Source organism: Musca vetustissima, unplaced genomic scaffold (genome assembly GCF_032173495.1).
Source record: "Musca vetustissima isolate MV318-11 ecotype Yass unplaced genomic scaffold, APGP_CSIRO_Mvet_v1 utg13392, whole genome shotgun sequence".
Classification (NCBI taxonomy): Eukaryota; Metazoa; Arthropoda; class Insecta; order Diptera; family Muscidae; genus Musca; species Musca vetustissima.
Genome location: NW_026888014.1, coordinates 34,490 through 59,538, shown reverse-complemented (window position 1 = coordinate 59,538; position 25,049 = coordinate 34,490). Strand labels below are relative to the sequence as shown.

Below are 25,049 nucleotides of genomic sequence, written 5' to 3'. Positions count from 1 at the left end.
ATTATTGTGTAATTTAGAGATTTGTAACTCTGTCACTTGATTCACCACCACGAAAAGCGTGTGATGAACTTGAAGCATGAGTTTGAGTATAGCTTTTCATATTGATTTCCATGGTTGTCAATGCACTGGAAACATGATACAAATTCTCCGATAATATGGCATAAACTTCAAATAGTTCGGATTCTGATTTTGAGACAATAAATGCTTCTGAAAATATTGAAGAAATTAATATTTGTCATCTCCTTAAATAGAAAATAATGCACTCACCTTGCCTATCCTTCATTATGCTTTGTGCATAGGCATTCAATATTATTGACATCTCATCGTATTTCAGACGATTGTCCAGATTAGTATAGCTAAATATAGTCAAATTCAGATTTGATCCTGTCATCTGTGAAACACGTTTATATTGACGAACATGGGCAATGGCTGCTGACCATTTCTGAGCATCTATCAGTTCGTGAAGTGTTGTTTCGAATTCTTCCTGCGACATGGGAATACCAGGCGAGGGTGTGGGTGTATGTTCACCTTCTGTTGAGGTGGAAGTGTCCAATGTTTCCAATTCGGTTTCACTTATGCTACGAACTAAAGCATCTCTCACTAGAGTATACAAATCGGATATATCCTGAACCTGTGCGTTGTAATTCGAACGAAATAATTAACATCTAAATGTGTATGAGAATTCTTTGTTTACTTACGTTTTCATTCTGTCTAAAATGATTGACAACATTCGAGCTGATTTTATGATTCGATTCGATCAGAAGCAATAGTTGAAACATTAATTTGTACAGGGCTCTACCCAAATCTAAAACCACCTCTGTGGATGCTGGATCAAACGGCATATATGGTATATTAGATGTTGAGGCTAGATCAAGTCCCGAAGCAGCAACATCATTTTCACTGAATAGAGATAATTTACAGGAAGACTTTACCGAATCAAGGCACTGCAAAAAATTGAAACAGTTATGAATAAAAAATAAAATGTTGTACAAAAATTAATAAATAAAAAATATTCGCTACATAATTCGTTTCATATATGTTCGGACAGATTCAGATCCCTCTGTTTATACACATAAGTACACAATGTGTGTGCGTGGTATATTAAATTTAAATTGTGACATTTCGTGAGGGATGTACCAAAGAGTATAAATAGTAAGACCACACAGGATTTTTTTTCTTTATATAATGTGCATGTCTTTTTATGAAGGCCATAGAGCCCATCTTCAGGTTTAAAGGTGGTTTGTTAAAATATTACGATGTGAAATTATTGGATCAAATCGATTACCTCCATTCGCTTCAAATGAAATTTGAAAGTTTTAAAAAACAGATAGCAGCCCCAACCACCTTTAGACCTGATCTGGGTTTGGTAAATGTATTGTCATTCGGGAAGATTGAATCAAATCAGACCTACCATTCGCCTGATATTTTGACACTTTGGACCCTTTTACAAATTCGGATTTGATTTAGGATTGGATGAAATTTTAATATACCGTTTGGTTGAAATCGGATGCTCTGCTCGCAAAATATTATAAAATTAATTTCCCTTGGAATTTTTACTATTTGTGTGTATTGAAAATAACTATTATTTTAAATTTCAAAATCAAGAATAAGTTAGAATAATTGCGATATTTATGTAACTACATCAAATAAACATGTACATACTTCGATTTCAATATAAAAGTATCAACTTTGAATAAATAAAACAATTGTTTCCCGTACTCACCTCCAGCACTTGATCTTTGCGATCGAAAAATGTCTCCAAATGTTCTTGCACTTCCAAGACATTGAAACGCAACGTCTCAAATAGCCTTGGCGTAGTTGTTTGATGTTCACTACACCAAACTCTTGGCGGATCTGCCCTGGAACTCAACAAATCCGTAAATAACGAAATACGATTACCCAATTGGGAACCGATGCCGGTAAAGAATTTCTTTGCTTCTTTTGAAATGCTGATGGTTTTAAATGTCAACTCTTTAATGAGACGATACAATTGCATCAACAATTCGGAAGTATGTGCTGATGGTTGATTGATTAGCATAGCCTGTAATTGTTTGCGCCAATTTTCTTCAGCTTCGTCACGTACGGCGGCTCCAAAACGTATAATGCCCGGCAAATGTGGTGAGGCATTACAAGGCGTTATGTCACCCAAATCACCGGCACTGGAACCGCTCGTATCACTACGTGATACCGAATTGCGACGTCTTCTTTCTCTTAAACTCAATGAGGTTGGAGGTCCCACATTGAAACCAGACTTAAACGACTGACGATGATCTTCATCAATGGGCGATTCTGATTCGGCTTCCTCGTCAGATGAATCATCGGCGGTTTGTCGCCGACGTTTGCTTAATATGGGTGTTTTATCGCTGAAACTATCCTCCAATGCTGACGAGTGGCCGCCCTTAATGGAACCGGTGCCACCACCACCCATTCCACCTGCACCACATGTTAGTATGTCTTCGTCACCTTCAAACAATTGATGACGCCGTACGCCCCAGTTAAAGTTATCAGTTGATTCCCCTGCAATACTATCTTCATACTCCAAGAAATCGAAATCTTTGAAGACCGTAAAATCGGGTTGACCATCATCACGACGTGAACCACTGCTCAAATCACCCTGTGGTCCCGAAGTTTCTTCTGTCGATGAGGCGGCCGATGATTGTCGTTCCATTAGATCAGACGATTGACTGAATATAACCTAAAATGTGCCAAATAAATTTCAAATATTTTTATTGTTATTCCATTTTAATATTTTACTTTAGAAAATATCTAACGAACATATAACAAATCGATATTTGTCTCTGCTATTTATATGCAGTTTTGAATTATACAAAATACAATTGAAGTTTTAAACGCTTACGCTTTGTCTGGTGATTACAGATCCAGTTAGAAGCGTAGGACTTAAAGTCTGGTACATTTTTCAGCATGCAAAAGAAAAATTTTAGTATGAAAAAAGACACAAGAGAACAAGTGGAAATATAAACATGCACAGAGTTTATACAAGAAAAATCTAGTAGTGTTGAAATAATAACAAAAGAATAGTAATATAAAGAAGCAAGCATAATCAAGAGATAATAAGTAAGCAAGTGTCAATGATACGCTTGGCATTTGACTGTGCAGAGAGGAGTTGTATTTTGACTTGGGATAAAATTAAAAATAGTTATTTTTTATCATCATATAATTTATAGAAGAGTATCTAGTATTGTTAAAATTATAATAAAGAATATTAAAACAAAGGGGCATGTCTGCCCCTTTGACAATTACAAAGCTTTTAGTGGCTTTACATTTGACTGTACAAAAAGAATGGTCTTTTGACTCTGGGTAAAATGCAAAGTAGATATTAATTTCATATAAATTATACATAAATAATCTAGTAGTGTTGAAATTATAATAAATAATATTAACCCTTTCAGTGTTTTTGTCGAATATATTCGACATTTAAAATTACTCTCTTACTTTGCAATTTTTCGTTTATCCTATGTACCGTTACAATTGATATCTTTGTTTTTGTGAAAGACAGACAAAACTGTCCGAGGGTTAAAATAAGAATTGCTTTTTTTCTAAACTCTGTGCCTTTATATGATTTTAAGTACAAAATTTTAGATTTTTATTTGACACTGAAAGCTTTAAAATAAAGAAGCAAGTCTGTAGTAGAGATAACAATAAACAAACTGTCGTACTTTAAAATTATATGACATTTAAGGTTTATATATTTCGTTCAATCATGTCACGATTTAAGTTGAAATTGTTAAAAGAGTCCGTAAAGCTTTCAAAGATTTACTGGTTTTCACATGGCCCAATAAACAGGTCGAGTAAGAAACGATAATATCGGCTTTTGGTAGAAAGTCCCTTAAACTGTAAAAATTTTTGTTCACGTTTTCACACGATTAACAGTTCGGGTAAAATCATTTTGCTTATTACACGACCTGATTATTGGACCATGGGTTTCACATCAATATATCGAAAACGAATTTGCCTTCAAAATCTATTTTAAAGGAATCTAAATTTGGCAACATTACTGTTAGAAAATAACCATTATTTCGTTGCATACTATAAATTATTTGCTTGCTTATGAAATGTAAAAATATATTTCGTATTTTAATGAGCACGTCATTATCATTACTTTAGAGCTGAAGTCAAAATTTCCAAGCAATGTTGTGCTGACAACGTGGATTTTTTAAATTTATTTTTTATTTAATTTACAAAATTTTTTTACTATATTTTAATTGCTTTTTTTTAAAACACTATACGAAAAATGTTTATGGGACAGGAGAATAAACGTATGCATTTTTCTCTTAATGAGCTACTTTTTCAAATAAAACACCAAACCAAACGAATACGAACACAAGCAAATACATTTGAAAAGCATTTAAGTGATGGGAAGGAAAGCACTTGGCAAACAAAAAATTATATATAAGCCACAAAGAAGTGAACATAAAAAAAATACCGGAAGTAAAATAATGTTAAGGGATATTGTGTTGATATGTTTTTTTCCTCTTCACTTTGAATGTACAAAAATGTTTTTTTTTTTTACCTTTGAGCATATGGAATTTATAAAGTCATCCTAAATGTTTTGGATTTTGTACACATGATTGTAATGGAGGTTGGTTTTAGGAGAAGGGGTAGAATAAGAAAATTAAGCGAAAATACAAAGGTATATCATTAACGTCAAATTCTATATAAATTCATTGAAAATACAGAAATCATGCAACTAAAGGTATTTCTAAAATTGGAAAGAGGTATTATGTTAAAAATAAAGTAAAAATTAAAATTAAATAAAAACAAACAAAAAATGCAAAATCAAATAAAACAAATGTTACTTACCGATGGAGATTTTGGCAAGCCAACACGTTGTCCACATGTTGTGAGTAAATTCACCAAACACTCTCTGACACGACTTTGACACATCCAAGGACGTTTCCAGCCGCTTAATGGTGCCGTATCGGCTGGCGATAAACTGGCACTACGCCTTGGAGAATTGGGTGTTCCCACATTACTGTTGTTATGCATTGAAGATTGTTGATGTAAATGTGAATTGCCATTGTTGTTGTTGTAGGCATTGCCTTTGTTGTTTGGATTTTGTCCAGTTGTACTGCTCACTGCCGCATTTGTGCTGGTCGTTGTACTAGATGGGGCATTATTTGTATTAGTATTGTTGGCACCGCCTGTCGATGCGTTTTCATCAGTTTTCAATAGAATGCGACGACCGATTAGCGGTGTTTGCGATACATCGAATGTAAATTCCATAGTACGTCCGGCTAGTTCCTTTTTACAGAACATATCCGAATCCGGATATGTACCATAGAAAGAGAACGAAAACCCAACGCTGCCGCCTTCACTTGGCGGCACAACTTGCAACGATGAACTGCGCGTAACGATCAGTTTAAGTATTTTCAGGGAATCCTTCCAGTTGGGAGTCTAGAAGTATAATAATTATTTGTCAATAAATATATAACGCATAATAACCAGGACGCGAATGAGGTGGTAACTTTGAATATGGGTAGTATTACATACTATCAAAGGAGGATGGAAAGTCGATAGGGACGGCTATATTACTTTGGTTATATAAAATCTTATATAGACGAAAATAAAACTTGATACGTCATTGTAGACTTATTTCCGAACTCTATGTTAAATTTCGTGTTAAACGGATAGACGTGGGGTATTTGGTACACCATATACAAGAAATCGGGCGAAGTAATATATGAAGCTATATTTAAAATGGAACTGATTAAAAGTAAACTTGACTTAATTCAGTAAACTTTCTAAAATCCTGACAGACGGACACAAGTAAGATTTTTGATGAAACATTAAATCTCAACCGATTCACACAAAGATTTGTTTGTTTCATATATTGTCGTTCGAATGAACCGATTTTCGAAACCACTGTGAAAACACATAGACTTTTATGTCGAAAATTTACGTTTTATAATAGTTGTCTAATTTTGAATATCATAGTAGTTGTTTTTTATTATATCTCAATGTACATTTTTAGATCTAACAAGCTGGACCCGTGGCGCTTCTGATTTCCCATTCTATGGCTGGGATCCCTCCACATTGTAATATTTTTAACGAACTTAGATTTATTCTTCTTCTTAACTCATGGTTGTATCATGTTCTTAACTGACGTTAGCGGAATTGGTGGCTATAAAAATTACTGATAAAGGGACAAAAAATTATGAGTCTAAAATTTCTGATTTTAACCAAATTTTACTTCCTGGTCATTTAAGATTGGATGTGTACTTATCTGAATATCATACATACTTTTATTAACATATTTATTCAAGATATTCAGATATGTGCATAGACAATTAATGTTAGTTCAGAGGTATGATTACGGTTGATGCTATAACTCTTCGTCATTTTGCGAAAATTTCTGCAAAGTCTAAGCAGCAATTTTTGTGTCTACAACCAAAAGTGTTTCTTTTTTTCCATGTATAGATTAATTAAATTCAATTGTGAGTAAATTCCGTCCATTGTATCACTCCAATTTTAATATGGATGATGCGTATTTGTAACCACTTTACTCAAGCAAATTTTAAAGTGGGAATTTGTAACGCGCCTTAGGATATAAACATAGAATACCTATGTCATTTCAGATTTGCATTTACTTTTGATGCTATAACTCCGCCTATGATTTTTCTATCAGGTAGCATGAGGTGCTGTAAAATTCTCAGTAAAATCTGTTGAGCGGTTTTTGACTAAATTATTTAAGTGCAACGGGGAGTGCATTTTCCCCAATCGTACCACGCTCATATTTGTATGGATGATGTGTATTTACACCTACGCTATTCAGACAAATTTTGAAGACTGTGTCTATTACCGTTACAAAGATGTACGCATATTACATGTACTGAAATTTCTAGGTGTGTTCACTATTGATGCTATAACTCTGCATCCACGCGGAATTTTAGAAGTTTATATATCCTATGTTACTTTCATGACATACTGTGTAAATCTAATTAACACCTGCTCAGGGGTTTTTGCGTCTATTGGTAACATACAAACAAACATTTTTTTCTATTTTATATACATAGATAGTTTTTTCAAGGCAATGACAATCCAATTAATTGTAGAAAATTAAAATATTTTGAGAATTTTCCATAATTGACAATTACTTTTTTTCTAATAGATATACAATCTTAATTGTAGAAAATTAAAATATTTTGAGAATTTTCCCATTTTCGCCCAAAATATGACCAAAAAGAACTATGAAGAGATGAAACCATAAAGGTTCGATATAAAATGTGTGGAAAGGTTAATATCTTTCAAAATATATTTTGCAACGTTTTCGCGGATTTTTCTCAAAATGTTCTTTCATTAAAACCTTTCCACTTCAATTACAGACTACTAACAGAAACTTTAAGTCGTTTGGACCGAACCGTTTCTTTAAAATAATTTTTGCAAGAAAAACATATTTTGGAATAGTTTTTGTTTTTTTGATTTTTTTTTTCTTGCTCCATTTATATATGTATATATGTATATAGATATAGATTAAGAGGTTAAAATTGGTGAAGAGAGAAAAACTAAATATTTAGTTAAGAGGTTAAAATAGCTGAAGAGGTTAAGAGGTTAAAATAGCTGAAGAGCGAAAATAATTTTTTGGGATAGTTTACGTGATATATACTTCTTAATATGTCAAAATTGTACTAAAATTCACTCCCAATCGAAATCGAAAAAACGATCCAAAGAAAAATCCTTCATTTAAAATCCAGCTAGTTGTTCTCATATATCATTATTATCTAACAATTCAACTGTAAACGCGACACTGGACTTACCTCCAAATATTTTCCAATCGCTCTTAACAAATCCGCATTTATTGTCTGTGCCTGCGGTGCCGACAAATCCACATAGTGCAGCATACAATGAATAACATTCAACACTGGTACTTGGATTTGTTGTGGTCCCTTCTCTAAGACCTCAATTAGGAAGGCCAACATATGCAGACCCATATGTGCATAGGTATCATGAAGATATTTAACAACACACTTTGTCCATTGAAATGATTCTTTGCAAAATGTTTTGCGGCTGTAGAGTGTCATTACAGTTCCAAGATTTTCCAATTTCGCACCCAATTCGGAGGAGACTTGAGCAATATTTTCAGCACTGCGTATACATATCTCATTGGCATCTTCATAGTGTAAGAGCATATACGGTAGTAGGGCAATAACATTCATGGGGAAAGCACAACTTTGTGTCGGATCACACACCGGCAAATTGAGCAATGGAGCAAATTGTGATAACAAAGTAATGGTGGGTTCATAAGTTGCCGTATGTGTGCAGCCCTGTATGAATAAGAGAAAAAGTAAATAAGATATTATGAGTAATACATTATCAATAATGATCCCTATATGAATGTACTTTATGATAATACCCACCTTTAACAGTAAAGCATGTACACCGGGATAACCAGCCCACTTCAATTGTTGTTGTAACTTTTCAACTTTATCCCTAGCATCGGGACGATCCAGCGGCAATCGATGAAGTACCCTCGTCAAAAGTCTTAAAGCCAAAAGAAATTCATGTTCATAATCACTTTCCAATAGTGATACAGATAACCAAAACAATTGTGCCAATATTGTCATTTTATCATCTTGTGTAGCGGTATCTCCTAACATTTTCAAACTTTGAGCACTGCGTGAACGCGATAATGCCGAACCGCTAACTATGCCGAATTTTGCCATATTACGTTCCATGTCGATTCCAGTAGCTCTGTTACGTAGCTCAACTTGCTTGTCACATGGAGAGTTTGTGGATTTACGAGCGCAATACGATACCGAGTAGCTAGTGCTGCGTGCGTGACTTTGCAATGAGAAGTTCGGTGATTGCGGTGTCATACCTGAGGGTGATTTTTTACCACCCGGCAATATTGAGTTCGGTCCGCCATCTTTGTTGTTTAGATTTGGAGTGCTCTTGAAAATGTCCTTCATTACATCTAACGGCCTAAAATCGGAATCCAAACTATCGACAGCGGCTTCGAGCGTTAGTAAGAGTTCGGTTACATAGCCCTGCATATCTTCGCCTTGTTCGGCAACAGTTTCCACTAAACGTGATAAAATATCGGACAACATGCGAGAGTTGATAGGCACATTTAGGGCTCGGAAAATTTGAAGGCAACGACCGGCATAGTGGCGAGATGAGCAAGAGAGACCCAGTTGTAGAGCTGTTTGGGCCCAACGCTCTGCTATACGGGCTTGGAGGTAGCTATCGGAAAACACTTTGACAATGTGGCGCAAGAAACAGCTCAACTGCTCGGCCGATTTAATGGACCAAACTAATTAAAAAAGAAGAGTATTTTATATTATATATTGCATAGTTAAAGATAGATTCCTCTTACCCTTGGCTGTTATATCTTCGTAGTTCCACAAGGGCTGGGAAGATTCTTGAGCTAAAAATTTCAATAAACTTTTAATGACATGCATTATTGGCATTGTTGGACCCGGTTGGGGTGGGGCATTTTCATCGGCTGTTATTATTAAAGGAACTTCAGAATTTTCGGTGGTATTCGGATTGATTTGCACCATTGTTTGTGTGGATGATTGTTGTTGTTGCAATGACTGGGCCTGTGTAGGCGGCATAGCATGTTGCTGTGTCGATGCTGATAATTGATTAATTGGTGGTGGTTGTTGTAGATTTATGTGGTTATCTTGTTGTTGTTGTTGTTGCTGCTGCTGAATATTTCCAGTTGCAACAATTAACTGTTGTTGTTGATTAACATAGTTGGTAACCTGATACTGTTGTACAGCATACAAGCCGGATACTGTTGAATTTGAAGCACCCAAAGGCAGTATATGCTGTTGTTGTTGCTGCTGCTGTGACGTTGAATTAAGATTCGATGATGTTGCTATTACATAGCAATTGTTGTACAGATAACTATCGAATTCTTGATGAGATTCTGAAAAGAATGTTAAAAATTACTTAAAAGTTGTGCTAGTTTATCCGTAAACCGGAAAATGGGTTTATTAAGAAAAAGAAAATGGAATGCATTGATGTTTTACAAAAGTGGATATTGTAAACATTTCAAAGTAATTTAAGTACATTGTCTACCGTGACAATAAAATGACAGCCGTTGGTTGAGAGAGACTACAGTCCTGAATACGGGATTAAAATATTTCTCTATTGTGAAATTTACATTGTTTGTATTAACGTATGTGAACGCGTATCCTCCACAGTCGAGCGCAAATGTTGACTTTTACACATTACTATACAAAAAGTCGATTAATCGATTCGAAAGTCGATTTACTTATCCCTATGGGGGATATATGAAAATATTTAAATTTCCCATAATGTTAATGTACTATGTAGTGTTATTGTAAGGACACTATAGACTGATATTTTAATATTATAATCGAATCTAGGACCTAATTTTTTTTTTGAAAAAAAAAATCTAAAAATACAGCACCTGTAAAATAATTATCGATCACTGGCAATGATGGCACTGTCAAACCCAAATCAAGCTTTGTCGTCTCACTGTTCAATAGAATACGAGCCACTGTCAAATGGTCATTGTGCTCAGCCAATACAATCTGAAAAAAAAATCATAAATGCAATTAATAAATTTATCACATATTTAAAAAAATATTTAAATAGACAAAGCTTACCAATAAATTCATACACAGCTGTTTGCAATGTTCACGTACAATCACACGATTATGATCCAAACCCAAAAAGAGAATGTGCAACATCAATGGCAAATGAAGAGTCCAATCAATGCCGGGTATACCATCTACCACAATGTCCGTGAGTAGCATAACAGCAACATTACACCTAATGATGAAATAAAAATGTGTAATAATAACAACAAAAGCAATTTCTAATAAAAGTAATAATTAACATTTAATTACGCTAATAAAGAATTTGTTTTTTTTTATTCCCAGAATTAATAAGACAAAAATAACGTAGTTTTATGAACAAATACGTTTTTTTAATTAAATTAATATATAGTGTCTGAATGAAAATAATTGGTTGCACTAATTGTTTCCCAGTATTCTTAGACAATATTCTTCGAAATGTGTTTCCTGGAAAAGAAAATTATGCCATGTCCTGTCGTTTGCATGTTTTTTTTTGTACAGTGTTTGTCTCATATGTAAGAGAGCTATAATATGTGTTATTCCGGAAAATAATCTTCAAGATCATTTAGTCTTATTTCCTCATTAAAAATTAATAAAACTATTTAAAGTGTCTTCCCATTCTCTTTTTAAAAAAATTAATTTTCATTTTCTATTAATTTCGAACCTACACTAATTCAAATTTAAGGGGACCCCCCCATTCTCGGGGTAAAAATTTATTTTGATTTAATTCGAATCTACACTATTTCAAGAAAGTCCCTACAAAATTTCAAGTGAAAATCTCAATAACTCTTGAAGATATAGCCGATTTATTGTGACAGCATCAAGTGGCGGCTAAAGGGCTTCTCAAACTTTAAACGCGTTTTTCTCTTTTGCGAATGGCGGGCACGATAACTCAAAAACTAATAACCCAATCGATTCCAAATTTTTACACGCTTCTCTGTGAGTGTATAGCTATCGTATGAACTAGGATAAAGCAAATCGGTGAAGATCTTCCTTATTTTTTAACTTGGTTTTTGGTCAAAAATCGGCGATTTTCCAAAAATATTTTTTCAAAGATCCGCCATTTTGTTAATATTAGAGCGAAGACATGTACTCTTTGTAACACCGTTGGAATTTTTGGATTCCGATGTTCCAGTGAGGAGTCATCATGCCCGCCATCAACAATAAGGACTTTTCTTTAATTACGAAAAACAACAACAAAACAATAAAACAAATTTTTTGTAAATTATTTTTCTTCTCTTTTAAATCTTCAATTATATATGTGCAAAGTTACAAACTTTAACAAGCATTGGTATTGATTTACCAGCCCATTGAAAATCTTGAAAAATTAAAATCGAGAAAGGGGGAGGTTCCCTTAAAATTTCAAATGAAAATTTCAACAACTCTTAAAGATATAGCCCATATATTGTGTCAGCATCAAGCGACGGCAGTAGTGCTCCTCAAACTTTTAACGCTTTTATCTCGAATCAATGTTTTTACAAATGGCAGGCACAGTGACTCAAAAACTAATAATCCAATTGGTTCCAAATTTTACGTAGCTATCCTTCAAGTAATTATTTACAAAATTACAAGTCTTCAATGTAATTCGCGCCCATTTGTACTATGGGCCACGAACCCGATTTTTTGGTAAAAACACCGTTTCAGATATCTGGAGACTTTGAGCTTATACCAGTAAAATGTTATATTATTGATTGCCATGGTTTACAAACGACATGAGGTGGTTAAAGTCAAGAATTAATTTTTTTTTGAATATAATTTATATATAAAGAATGTGATATATAAAATGAAACTGTGACTATTTACTATATTATAAAAATTATATACGAATAAAACGCATAAATATGATTTTATCCAAAAATATGTACAAAAGTATCCACTTCGTTTTCTTCATTATAAAAATTACATAAGTGCGTGTTAATTAATGAATACATTTTTATTGTTTTTTTATTCTCTAATTTAAAATTAATGAAATAAAATAGACAATATTTATATAATTGAACACAAAAAATATTGTTAAACAAAAGCAATTGCAACCTCACAGTGAAAAGTATCCCCCGGTATTATTTACAACTTAATTACGATTAAAAGTCAATCTTCTCATGGAATATCAAGTTAAATATTGCATCAGAAATGTATGTACACTTTATGCGTGAGTTTGCCATCGTAAGAAATTGAGACCATGCCACGCCAAACAATGATTGCCGAAAGAATACGAGGTCAGAAAACTTCCATCTCTGTTAGAGCACATCTTAAATTTTGTTTCGATCTGGGAACACCTTCATATAAAAGCAGGTGTACTAAAAAGACGCATCCGCAATTTTTTACAAGGGAAAAATTAGAAATGCGTGCTGTTATTAAATATTTACATAAAAAAGGTTTATCGGGACAAGAAATTCATAACGATATGGCGAATGTTTTAGGTGAAAGTCTTCCTTCAACAGTAAAATATTGGGTAGCTGAATTTAAACGTGGTCGTACAAGCATTGAAGATGAACCACGTAGTGGACGTCCAAAAACAACAGAACTTGTAGCCAGAGCGCATGATATTAAATGATCAACGAATGAAAGTGCGTGAAATTGCTAATATCATGGGCATCTCAAATGATCGAACCCATCCACCACACAAGAGTGTTTTAACAATGCACTATGGGTAAAAAGTATGTTTTTTTGGCATAAAGTCATTTTTTTTGTTTTCATATTTTGAAATGTAACTGATTTCCTAAATGTAGACACCCATATTAGAAAAAAACATTTAATATCAATGCGGGTGGCAACCCTTTTTTGCTGGCGAGCTTTAAAAGTCAGCAGTTTGAAAGTCACATTGTTTTGGTACAGCTTGCGGTAAAAATCAGCAAAGTTCGAGTGCTTGTAATTTAATAAAATTGAAAAAAATTTAAATGTGTAATTATGGAAAACGTTGGTGCAGGTATGTAAAATTAAGACGAGATGCCATTTTTGTCATATTTGTCTGTTGTTGTAATACTGTGAAATGTTTTGTTTATCTATAACTTTATATAAAATCTATAAATTGTAATTTTGTTCCGTGGAGTGTAACTTGTGAATGGCCAAGCATTGCAAAAATGTGTAAATGCCAAGTTATTAACAAAAGTGTGTGTTAATTAATGTGTAACTAGCCTTTTTTGTTATATTTTGTGCCAACTCGTGTTTTTTACTGATAAACATGTGTTTGCCCATGCAGCGCTTTTTGAAATTTGGAGCAGCAACAATCGCTCAGAAGATGCACTTGTGAAATATGTGTTACAGAATATCAATAATATCAGTTTAAATGAAGACCAAATGCGTTTGATATCGAAACAAGTTAAAGATTTTGTTAATTATATAAAAAAACATTTGCCAAAGTTCAACCGTAAATTAGAGCGATTTAAAGCTAAAAATTCAATATGGCTTAGCAAAAGTATAATTATAGTAATGGATGAGCAGTATGTTTCCCCAAACAAAATAGGTCGCCCAAAATTAAATTATGAACATGCTGAACCTAGGCTAAAAAGGAAATTAGCCTCCGAAGTTGCTTCACAAAATACGCTATATTATTGCTGCTACGGTTTCAGCCAAAATATTCAACGACAGAGACATGGCCTTTGTTTTGAATAAAGCAGTCAGTAATAGAAATATAGCCGAAGTAAGGAACAAACATTTTGTTATATGCAGTTATATGAAATAGTGTCCCAAATCATATGAAAATTGGTAGGTCATCTTGGGATCATAAAAAAATGTATACAAACCAAATTTCACTTCAATAGCTTTATAAACAAAAAAGTCGGGACAAATCGGCCAGATCGGCTATATGGCAGTTATGTGAAATAGTGCCCCAAATCATATGAAAATTGGTAGGTCATCTTGGGAGCATAAAAAATGTATACAAACCAAATTTCACTTCAATAGCTTTATAAATAAAAAAGTCGGGACAAATCGGCCAGATCGGCTATATGGCAGCTATATGAAATAGTGCCCCAAATCATATGAAAATTAGTAGGTCATCTTGGGATCATAAAAAATGTATACAAACCAAATTTCACTTCAATAGTTTTATAAACAAAAAAGTCGGGACAAATCGGCCAGATCGGCTATATGGCAGCTATATGAAATAGTGCCCCAAATCATATGAAAATTGGTAGGTCATCTTGGGAGCATAAAAAATGTATACAAAACAAATTTCACTTCAATAGCTTTATAAATAAAAAAGTCGGGACAAATCGGCCAGATCGGCTATATGACAGCTATATGAAATAGTGCCCCAAATAAAATTATGGTCATCTTGCATAAAAAATGTATACAAACCAAATTTCACTTCAATAGCTTTATAAATAAAAAAGTGCAAATCCCAATCGGCTATATGGCAGCTATATGAAATAGTGCCCCAAATCATATGAAAATTAGTAGGTCATCTTGGGAGCATAAAAAATGTATACAAACCAAATTTCAATAGCTTTAAAATTAGAGTTTATGCCAAAATAAACGTAAAAAAACCATAGTGCAATGGCTAAAATCAACGAATTCAAGTACGAGTTGCTTGACCGCCCACCTTTTCTCCTGATTTAGCTCCCAGTGACTTTTACTTGTTCCCAAATCTAAAAAAAATCCTTGCTGGCAAGCGTTTTACCTCAAATGAAAATGCAATTACAGTTGTGTTATGTTGAAAATTAAAAATGGTTTTGAAAAACTAACTATTCTCTTTCATTGATAGGCAAAGAAGTTTCCGAACCGCCCTCGTAGTAGTTCTTCACCATGCTGAACTAGAAAAATCTCAACGGAAAATAGCGCAAATTCTCAATATTACCCGATCGCTGTTCAAGATTATATTTATTTAAAAAACCGAGAATCGAATTTGCAATAAGTCTAAAACCAGCGAGAAAATATAAGCTACGAAATGTGATTGCTCCGACAAGTGACCGATAAGTGCAACTAAACTTGCTGAAATCGCAGAGATATACAGTATTGTTCGAAACCTAAGCAACTTTTTCGTAGTAAGTAATCATGGTCTTTTATTATCTTGTTAAATTGAATTATGAAAAGTACTTATTTTATTAACTACAAGCTGGACCCGTGGCGCTTCGCTGCCCCTACTAAAATGATTAACATAGGATAGTTCACGTAGAAAACTATTTGTATTTAGTTTAAATGCTACTTTTTATTGATAGGATTGATTGATATAGGTATTATAGTAGCCCCAATTACTGTTCGACTATATAAATACAAAATGTATACGTTATTTGAAACAGCTTGATTTGTCTCAATAGGATTATACACTATTATATTTTCTACAATATTCACATGTTTTGCATTAATCGTTCAAAGACCAATAAAATCCTTCATTCCCATTACCATTACCTTTATGTCTGTATTATCATCTGATTTCCCATTCTATGGCTGGGATCCCTCCACATTGTAATATTTTTAACGAACTTAGATTTATTCTTCTTCTTAACTCATGGTTGTATCATGTTCTTAACTGACGTTAGCGGAATTGGTGGCTATAAAAATTACTGATAATGGGACAAAAAATTATGAGTCGAAAATTTCTGATTTTGACCAAATTTTACTTCCTGGTCATTTAAATTGGATGTGCACTTATCTGAATATCATACATACCTTTATGAACATATTTATTCAAGATATTCAGATAGACAATTAATGTTAGTTCAGAGGTATGATTACGGTTGATGCTATAACTCTTCGTCATTTTGCGAAAATTTCTGCAAAGTCTAAGCAGCAATTTTTGTGTCTACAACCAAAAGTGTTTCTTTTTTTCCATGTATAGATTAATTAAATTCAATTGTGAGTAAATTCCGTCCATTGTATCACTCCAATTTTAACATGGATGATGCGTATTTGTAACCACTTTACTCAAGCAAATTTTAAAGTGGGAATTTGTAACGCGCATTAGGATATAAACATAGAATACCTATATCATTTCAGATGCTATAACTCCGCCTATGATTTTTCTATCAGGTAGCATGAGGTGCTGTAAAATTCTCAGTAAAATCTGTTGAGCGGTTTTTGACTAAATTATTTAAGTGCAACGGGGAGTGCATTTTCCCCAATCGTACCACGCTCATTTTTGTATGGATGATGTGTATTTACACCTCCGCTATTCAGACAAATTTTGAAGACTGTGTCTATTACCGTTATAAAGATATACGCATATTACATGCACTGAAATTTCTAGGTGTGTTCACTATTGATGCTATCGGGTATGACATACTGTGTAAATCTAATTAACACCTGCTCAGGGGTTTTTGCGTCTATTGGTAACATACAAACATTTTTTTTCTATTTTATATACATAGATAGTTTTTTCAAGGCAATGACAATCCAATTAATTGTAGAAAATTAAAATATTTTGAGAATTTTCCATAATTGACAATTACTTAAAGATATACACTGCCCATTTTCGCCCAAAATATGACCAAAAAGAACTATGAAGAGATGAAACCATAAAGGTTCGTGTGGATATAAAAATATATTTTGCAACGTTCTCGCGGATGTGTGGAAAGGTTTAAAAACCTCTTTCAAAATATATTTTGCAACGCAATAAGCAAACATTTTTTTATTTTTACGAATTTCAATAATCCTTATATCATAGCGAATTTGTAAGTTTCGATTTTTTAAGAAAATAGACGATAGAAATTAAAACTGGTTAACATGTTCACTGCTTATGGGAATTTTATTATGAACTGTAAAACTTATGAACTTGTAACGAAATCCATCGTCTGCCTGTTGCAATCGTAATACCTATCTTAAATACAACGTTTGATTTCAAGAACATAAAATATAGGCCGATTTTAAGTCTTTTTAACAGCTGGCTAAGCTGTAATACCCAATATGAGGTTGTAAATGAGTATAATACTTCCTTGCAAAACTTGTCACCAGACCTCAATCCCATTGAGAACCTTTTCAGCATTTTAAAACGAAGGATTGGAACACGTCGCCTTAAAAACAGACAGGAACTAATGATCTGCTTAAAATCAGAGTGGGAAGCTATACCAACTGCAATTCTAACAAATCTTGTAGAATCAATGCCAAAAAGATGTGTGGCAGTGATAAAAAATAACGGGTATCATACGAAATATTGAAAGTTGCTTAGGTTTCGAACAGCTGCTTTGTGAGTTAATTTTGTTTTCATTTCTTTATTTTTTTCAAACAAATATAATTTAAATTTGTTGTTATTTTCAGATTATAGACACATAGTATAATAGTAAATAAAATATATATTTTTTATAAATCAATTTAACGATATCATATAAGACCATGACTACGTACTAAGAAAAAGTTGCTTAGGTTTCGAACAATAATGTATGTAGAAAAGAAATGTAACCCAGAAACAATTCGACGAATTTTTCGTAAGCATGATCTTCATGGTAGAGTTGTACCGAAATAGGCATTCAGAAACCCATGCCTATTTTGAAAGCAAACTAACTTAACTTGTTTGGTTATTATTATATATTGGTTATTATATTATATTTGGTTATTATATTGTATTTTTATGTATTGAATTCACATAAATTGTGTACATATTGCAAGAACAGAAATAACAGTTTGTAAAAAGGGTTTGAAAATGCTGAAATAATAGAATTGAGCCTTAACTTTTAGGAATCAGCTCCGAAATCAATGAGTGTAAAGTAATATTGAAGTGATTACCACTGCACAAAATCACTTTAATAGCTTCTTGACGTGAACGCCATCGATTAGTACTGAATTTTTGAAGCGGCATAGGACACTAATTTCTAACTATGGCATATTCATCCATTGGTAACGACAGCCTTGGATGGCGATTCATTTCATATTGTATGTTTGAACACTTATAATACTTTTAAGTGAAAATAATTTAATACAATTTAGAAATAGTGTTAAATAATTCATTTGGGTGCTATTGTATTTTTGACTTCCAAATAGTGCTAAAATTAGTACAATTGTACCAACTTTTCCATCCCTGTTTTGAAAAATGAAAAATATTGTTTACTTTTTGAACATATTTATACCCTACACCAGGGACGCGGCCCGGGGGGCCCGGGCCCCCCCCGAAATGAATTTTTTTCACAGAAAATTTATGTTCGCAGCAGCGAATTTTTCCATTTTGTACTACCGGGCCCCCCCCGAAATGAAATCCTGAGTACGTTGCTGCCCTACACAACTATGTTGTCAGGGTATTATAGCTTTGTGTACCCCAAAAAGTTTGTAACACCGCGAAATATTGATCCTAGACCCACCTTTAAGTATACCGATCGTCATATCTCGACTAGCTGAGTCGATCTAGACATGTGTGTCCGTCCGTCCGTCCGTCTGTCCATTATAATTTGTAAACACGATACAGGCCACAGTTATTGACCAATCTTCACGAAATTTTGCATTGAGGATGTGTTCCGGCCAATGAAGACCCCTATAGTTTTTGGAAAAGATTGGTTAATATTTAGGGGATGAAATGGACCAAAACTTTATTTTTGTCGGTTTTTCTGGTCGCTCCAGAGGCCGCAATTATGACCCAAACACCGCGAATTTGCATGGAGAAGGGGATCGGGCCAAAGAATAAGCATGCATGTTTTGACAAAGATCGGTTAATATTTAGCGGGTCAAATGAACGCTGACTTTTGTGTGAAAAATGACAAAATTTGTATTCCATAGGGAATATATTTACTCCTGAAGGACATGAAGCCGATATGTTGATATTGTATCCAAGAGGAGTGGTTGACCTTTAAATCGACACCAATTTTATTGTCGTATGTACTCGGATGTGGGAGTTACACGTAAATATTTACAGGTGCTTACGTATGCAAATACTATTTAGTAACCCATTACCACACTAGAGGGCGGAAATATGGCGCTGATCGCTTTGAAATGTTCTATGAGGTTTCAGTTATGATTATGATTTTGGGATGAAGTGGACCGAAAATTTATTTTTTTGTGTTTTTTCGAGTCACTGTGAAGGGAATCTGGACAAGTAACTAGAAGGACTGTACTGAATTTTAGTAATATTTGTTTACATCTAGAGGGACAAGAGGGTGCAAATAGCGCGAAATATTGCCCAAGCTCAGAACATGGAACCACAGAAAGTTATATTTTCGCGGAAGTTGTGTAGGGTATCATATGGTCGGCCCCGTCCGACTATACTGCTCCGCTCGCTGGTTAAAATTGAAAATGTTGGTTTAATAATTGATTTTGGAATAGAAAGATACATCAACAGTGCGCCTTAAATGTAATAATGTTGGTGGGTGTATGGAGATATAACAAGATATGGACTATTTTTTCCGTAGTGTTTGTATGCTCTCACATGAAATTTGAAAACCAATATTGTATAAAAAAAATGTGCCATCGAACCAAATCTTCTTTTCGATTCCATGATATTCTTATAGAAATCTCATCTCAATGGCCTTCCGCTATGCCTTTCATTTTCTGCCTTTTTGTTCTTTATATCGAAATGTATTTAATATTTTCATTTAGAATATGTTTTGAAAAAAAAAACAACAACAACAAATTACTATGATATATAATGTTACCATCAGCTGGCTTGATAAGGTTACCTTCTTAATATACCTTGGTTTGGCCGGCACTCGAGTCGGTTCGTTTAAATTTTTACAAAATGGTTTTCGTTTTAATTTTTACAAAATTATTTTCGTTTATATTTTTACAAAATGACCGAAAAGACCCCTTCAATGAGTCGGCTGAGGGTATACCAAAATATTCCTTGATATTATATCACTAATATTGCCGAAGACACTATATACCTAAAATGCAAACGTAATCTTTTAAAACGCCGATACACGTGTCTTCTTTTTTTAGCTCCTCTTTCCTAATCTGTTGGAATTTCCCGGTAATTATTTTTTGTGTTGTTTTTGTGTTGACATCAACAAGTTCAGCAAAATAATTTTCTAATATTCTACTATTTAATGTTAGACAACAGATTTTGAAAAAAAAAATATCAGGCAAAGCTGTAAATTTTGTTTAATTAGGCGTTAGCATTTTTAAACATCACTTATCATTAAGAATTCTGTTACGTTTGGGTATTAAAATGAAATTACACAACATAAAAAATAAATAAGTAGCACTCTCTGACAAACATATTTAAATGTAACCCCAAACAAAAGAATAACGTATGCATGCGAAAAAATAAATAAATAAATAAATAAGTTGACTTACCTATGGAAACCACTTATTGGCAAACTGACATCAGGCAAGAACTCTGTTAGCGGTGCAAAATAACCACCATATTCTGGCATCGGTAAAGGATGTGGTGCTGCAACTGGAGCTGTATGCGATACTTCCGACGAACGTAATTCCACATTTTCTTCTTGACGTGACTGAACAAGAAGACACACCAAAAATTAATAAGAACATAAAAATGTAAATGAGAAAGAATAAATAAAAATAACAACATATTAATGACTAATTACACTGTGGAACAAATTTAAAAAAAAAAAAAACATTATAATGGAAAAGTCTTTAATTATGGGCATAAGGTTTTTTTTGACTGTCCACATACGACTGTTGGCTATAAAATTTTGTAAAAAGGTAAATGTTTCGGGGAAAATAAATAAAAAATAAAGTCGGTATTTCCGCGATGCATGCGCAAACAGCCAAACAGAATTTATATATATCCAAATTATCTGAAAAGGATTTGGTAAAAAAAAAAACGTGGGGGTTTAAAAACCAATATTACAATGAAACACATTTTTACCATAGTGTATATAACCTCATTGTCCATAAAGTGGTTGAGGGTATAATTTTCAATTTTAGCATAGGTTTTGTGAAAAACAATGAATACATTTTGTTCCACTGTGCCATAACAATTGTGGTTGTCTTAATAATGTATACTTTACCTCTGGATCATTAATAAGTATATCTTCTGGTCTGGGTAATATAGATGGTCCGGAAGCTGCACGTATTTTGTCGGCACCACGCGGTGGTCGATTATTAGTGGCCTGAGTAAATGCTCTTATGCCGCTATCCGATTTACATGTGCTGCAATATTTGCAATGCCGTTGTTTTGATGATGTGGAGAATGAAACCAAAGAATATGCGATAAAAATACAAAAGTTAAAAGAAGAAAGAAAATATTATATATTAATGTAAATATAAATGGAAACGAAAGGGATACTGAGAATTTCTGTATTATTAATTAAGACATCGATAACAAGAGATATTGGTATTTTTATAATTATTTTATATAAGAGCACGGGTATTGGTTATACATAATATGACCTAGGACCTCAAATTTTCTGCGGATATTAGCCTGGGCAATATTTCGCGATATTTGCATCCTCTTGCCCGATTAGAGGTAAAAAGCAACTCTTCCTCACACTGACATATTTTCCGAATATTACGAGTATTCAGTACAGCTATTGTCTAGATTCCCTTCACCGTGGGTTGTGTTGTGATGTTCGGCTTTCATTTGTGGTCTATAGATCGGCTCGAAAATAACACAAAAAATTAAGTTTTCGGTCCACTTTATTCCAAAATTTTTATCTGATCATCACCGAAAATTATAGGCGTTGTCCTTGACCATAACTGGAACCACATGGAACATTTCAAAGCGATCAGCGCGATAGTTCCGCTCTCCAAAGTGATAATGGGTTACTAAATAATATACGAATACGGAGATACCTGTAAATATTTAGGTGTAACTCCCACATCCGAGCAGATACAACAATATAATTGGGCTTAATTTAAAGGTCAACCACTCCTCTTGGATATAATATCAACTTCTCGGGTAAATGTTCTTCAGGGGTAAATATAACAAATTTTGTCAACACAAAAGTATTTGATTATTGACATCTTTATCCAAAAAGGCATGCTTATTCTTTGGCCCGATCCCCTTCTCCATGTAAAAATTCACGATGTTCGGGCCATATTTTAATATATATTTGGTCCATTCCCCTAAATATAACCGATCTTTCCCAAAAACAATAAAATAAAAAATTGGTCAATAAAAAGACGGACGGACGGACGGACACACATCTATTTTTAATAATTATTATAAATAAAAATAAAAAACAATAAAGGAACGACTAACGTCGGACGGGGACAACTATGTGATATCCTACACTATATATTTATATATAAGGTATTTTATGAATATTGTACTGTTTTATGTACAGTGAGTCACAGTCAAAAGTATCCACTTGGTTTTTTTTTTTTATAATAAAAATGTCAGAAGGGAATTTTAATCAATGAATTACATTTTATTATTTTTTATATGCGACCATAAACAGCTCAATTTAAATGCAGTAAAATAAACAATATTTATGTGAATTCAATATAAAAACCAGTAAGGAAAGTAGTAAAGTCGGACGGGGCCGACTATATGATACCCTTCACCACTTTGGGTATATTCAGCAAATGAATCTTAACAGACGTAGCATTTTTGAAGGATCAGTTAAATGAAATTGGGCCCATATCTGCAACCTATACTAAATTTCTCATTTGGTCAGATATAGAGTTGCACAAAATTGGCACAAAATTATGTAAATCAATTTAAAGCATATATCAGTCGGATACCCGTTGATTATTTGGATACATATCTGATAAATATGAGGAGTTTGGTACACCATTTACTTCAAATCGGACGAAAATATTTATAAAAGCTATATCGAAATCTAAGCCGATTTCATTGAAACTTACTATATCGGCCACATTTTGAGTTCTTGGTGCATCATTTAGTTAAAATCGGGAAAAAAATATGGTAGCTCTATCCAAATTTGAACCGATTTCAATAAAACTTTCCACGTGCTAGGTGCACATTTTACTTAAAATTTGACGAAACTATTTATAGGAACTATATCTAAATCTGAAAAATATATATCTTAACATTTTTAAAACTTGCACACATCATTGTATATCAGTAATAAAATTTCTTCTATATAGTTTGTTACACCATTTTCCTTAAATCGGACCTACATATGGGAGCTATATTTAAATCTAAACCGATTTTCATAAACTTAACACACATCTTTAGGTTCATTATGCTGTGCCAAATTTCGTGCAAATTTAGAAATATATATAGGGACTCTGGTGTACCATTTACCTAAAATCGGACGAAAATATATATTGGAGCTATATCTAAATCTTAACCGATTTTCACGAAACTTAACACACATCATTGTAGACTTTATTCAGTACGCTGTACCAAATTTTGTGGAAATCGAAAGATATATGGGGACTTTGCTAAATCGGGACTTACCTAAAATCGGACGAATATATATATATATATATATATATATGGGAGCTATATCTAAATCGGAACCGATTTTCACGAAACTTAACATACATCATTCTAGACTTTATTTGCCTAAAATCGAACGAATATATATATATATATATATATATATATGGGAGCTATATCTAAATCGGAACCGATTGTCACGAAACTTAACATACATCATTCTAGACTTTATTTGCCTAAAATTTCGTGCAAATCGAATATATATATATATATATATATATATATGGGAGCTATATCTAAATCGGAACCGATTTTCACGAAACTTAACACACATCATTCTAGACTATGTTCAGTACGCTATACCAAATATCGTGCAAATCGAAAGATATTTAGGGACTTTGGTGCACCATATACCTTAAATCGGACACAAATATATATGGAAGCTATATATAAATCTGAACCGATTTTCATGAAACTTAGCACTCATCATTCTAGGCTTAATTCAGTACGCTGTGCCAAACTTCGTGCAAATCAAAAAATGTTTAGGGACTTTCGTGCACCATTTACCTTAAATCGGACGAAAATATATATATGGGAGCTATATCTAAATCTGAGCCAATTTTTCCCAATTTCAATAGGGTTCGTCCTTGGGCCAAACAAGTGACGTATGCCAAATTTCATCCAATTCGAATAATAAATGCGACCTGTACTTTTTGAATCACTTTTGGACAATTATAAAGCATCCAATCTCGAAAGCTCAGGAATTTTTGTTTGGGGTCAATATATTGATAAAATTAAATTGTTGTCCCTAATTCCAATTTTCCGCGCTACATTTCCAATTATCTTTGAAAATGTTTATATAATTAATTTTATCCATAATTCCTTCAATACAAACGAGATTTTCTACTCCGTCACGGCTCATACAGCCCCATACCATTACAGAGCCTCCTCGGTGCTTTACGCTCAAAATTGTGTGCTTAAAGTTCACGGCTTTTTTTTTGTCTTGCGCCATACCTTACTTGGCCCATTCGACCCAAACAACTTCAATTTCCTTTCATCAGCAAAAATAACAGATTTATAAAACACAAAATACTTTTTTTACTGTTTCTGAACGAACTCCAGTCGGATTTTCCGGGTTTATACATTATTTTTCTTGGGTTTATACATGACTTTTTCGGTGCAACTCTACCATGAAGACCTTGCTTACGCAAAATTCTTCCAATAGTTTCTGGCTTACATTTCCTTTCCAAATATTTCTCTGCGATTTCAGCAGGATTAAATGCACTTTGCTTTGGATTATCGGTCAC

General features: G+C 33.4%; 1 protein-coding gene across 1 annotated transcript in view; it reads right to left on the bottom strand.

The window, feature by feature from the left end:
• LOC133335850 (protein furry-like) overlaps nucleotides 1–25,049 on the bottom strand; it is a 41,666-nt gene continuing 16,617 nt past the window's right edge. The window contains exons 7-19 of the mRNA XM_061544145.1: nucleotides 21,401–21,542; nucleotides 20,721–20,881; nucleotides 10,599–10,764; nucleotides 10,400–10,523; nucleotides 9,335–9,892; nucleotides 8,376–9,271; nucleotides 7,776–8,282; nucleotides 4,822–5,415; nucleotides 4,532–4,561; nucleotides 1,724–2,695; nucleotides 699–944; nucleotides 268–631; nucleotides 1–207 (exon numbers count right to left, since the gene is read on the bottom strand). Of these exons, the coding sequence (XP_061400129.1) occupies nucleotides 14–207; nucleotides 268–631; nucleotides 699–944; nucleotides 1,724–2,695; nucleotides 4,532–4,561; nucleotides 4,822–5,415; nucleotides 7,776–8,282; nucleotides 8,376–9,271; nucleotides 9,335–9,892; nucleotides 10,400–10,523; nucleotides 10,599–10,764; nucleotides 20,721–20,881; nucleotides 21,401–21,542 (4,954 nt within the window). The 3' untranslated portion in view covers nucleotides 1–13. The remainder of the gene's footprint in view (nucleotides 208–267; nucleotides 632–698; nucleotides 945–1,723; nucleotides 2,696–4,531; nucleotides 4,562–4,821; nucleotides 5,416–7,775; nucleotides 8,283–8,375; nucleotides 9,272–9,334; nucleotides 9,893–10,399; nucleotides 10,524–10,598; nucleotides 10,765–20,720; nucleotides 20,882–21,400; nucleotides 21,543–25,049) is intronic.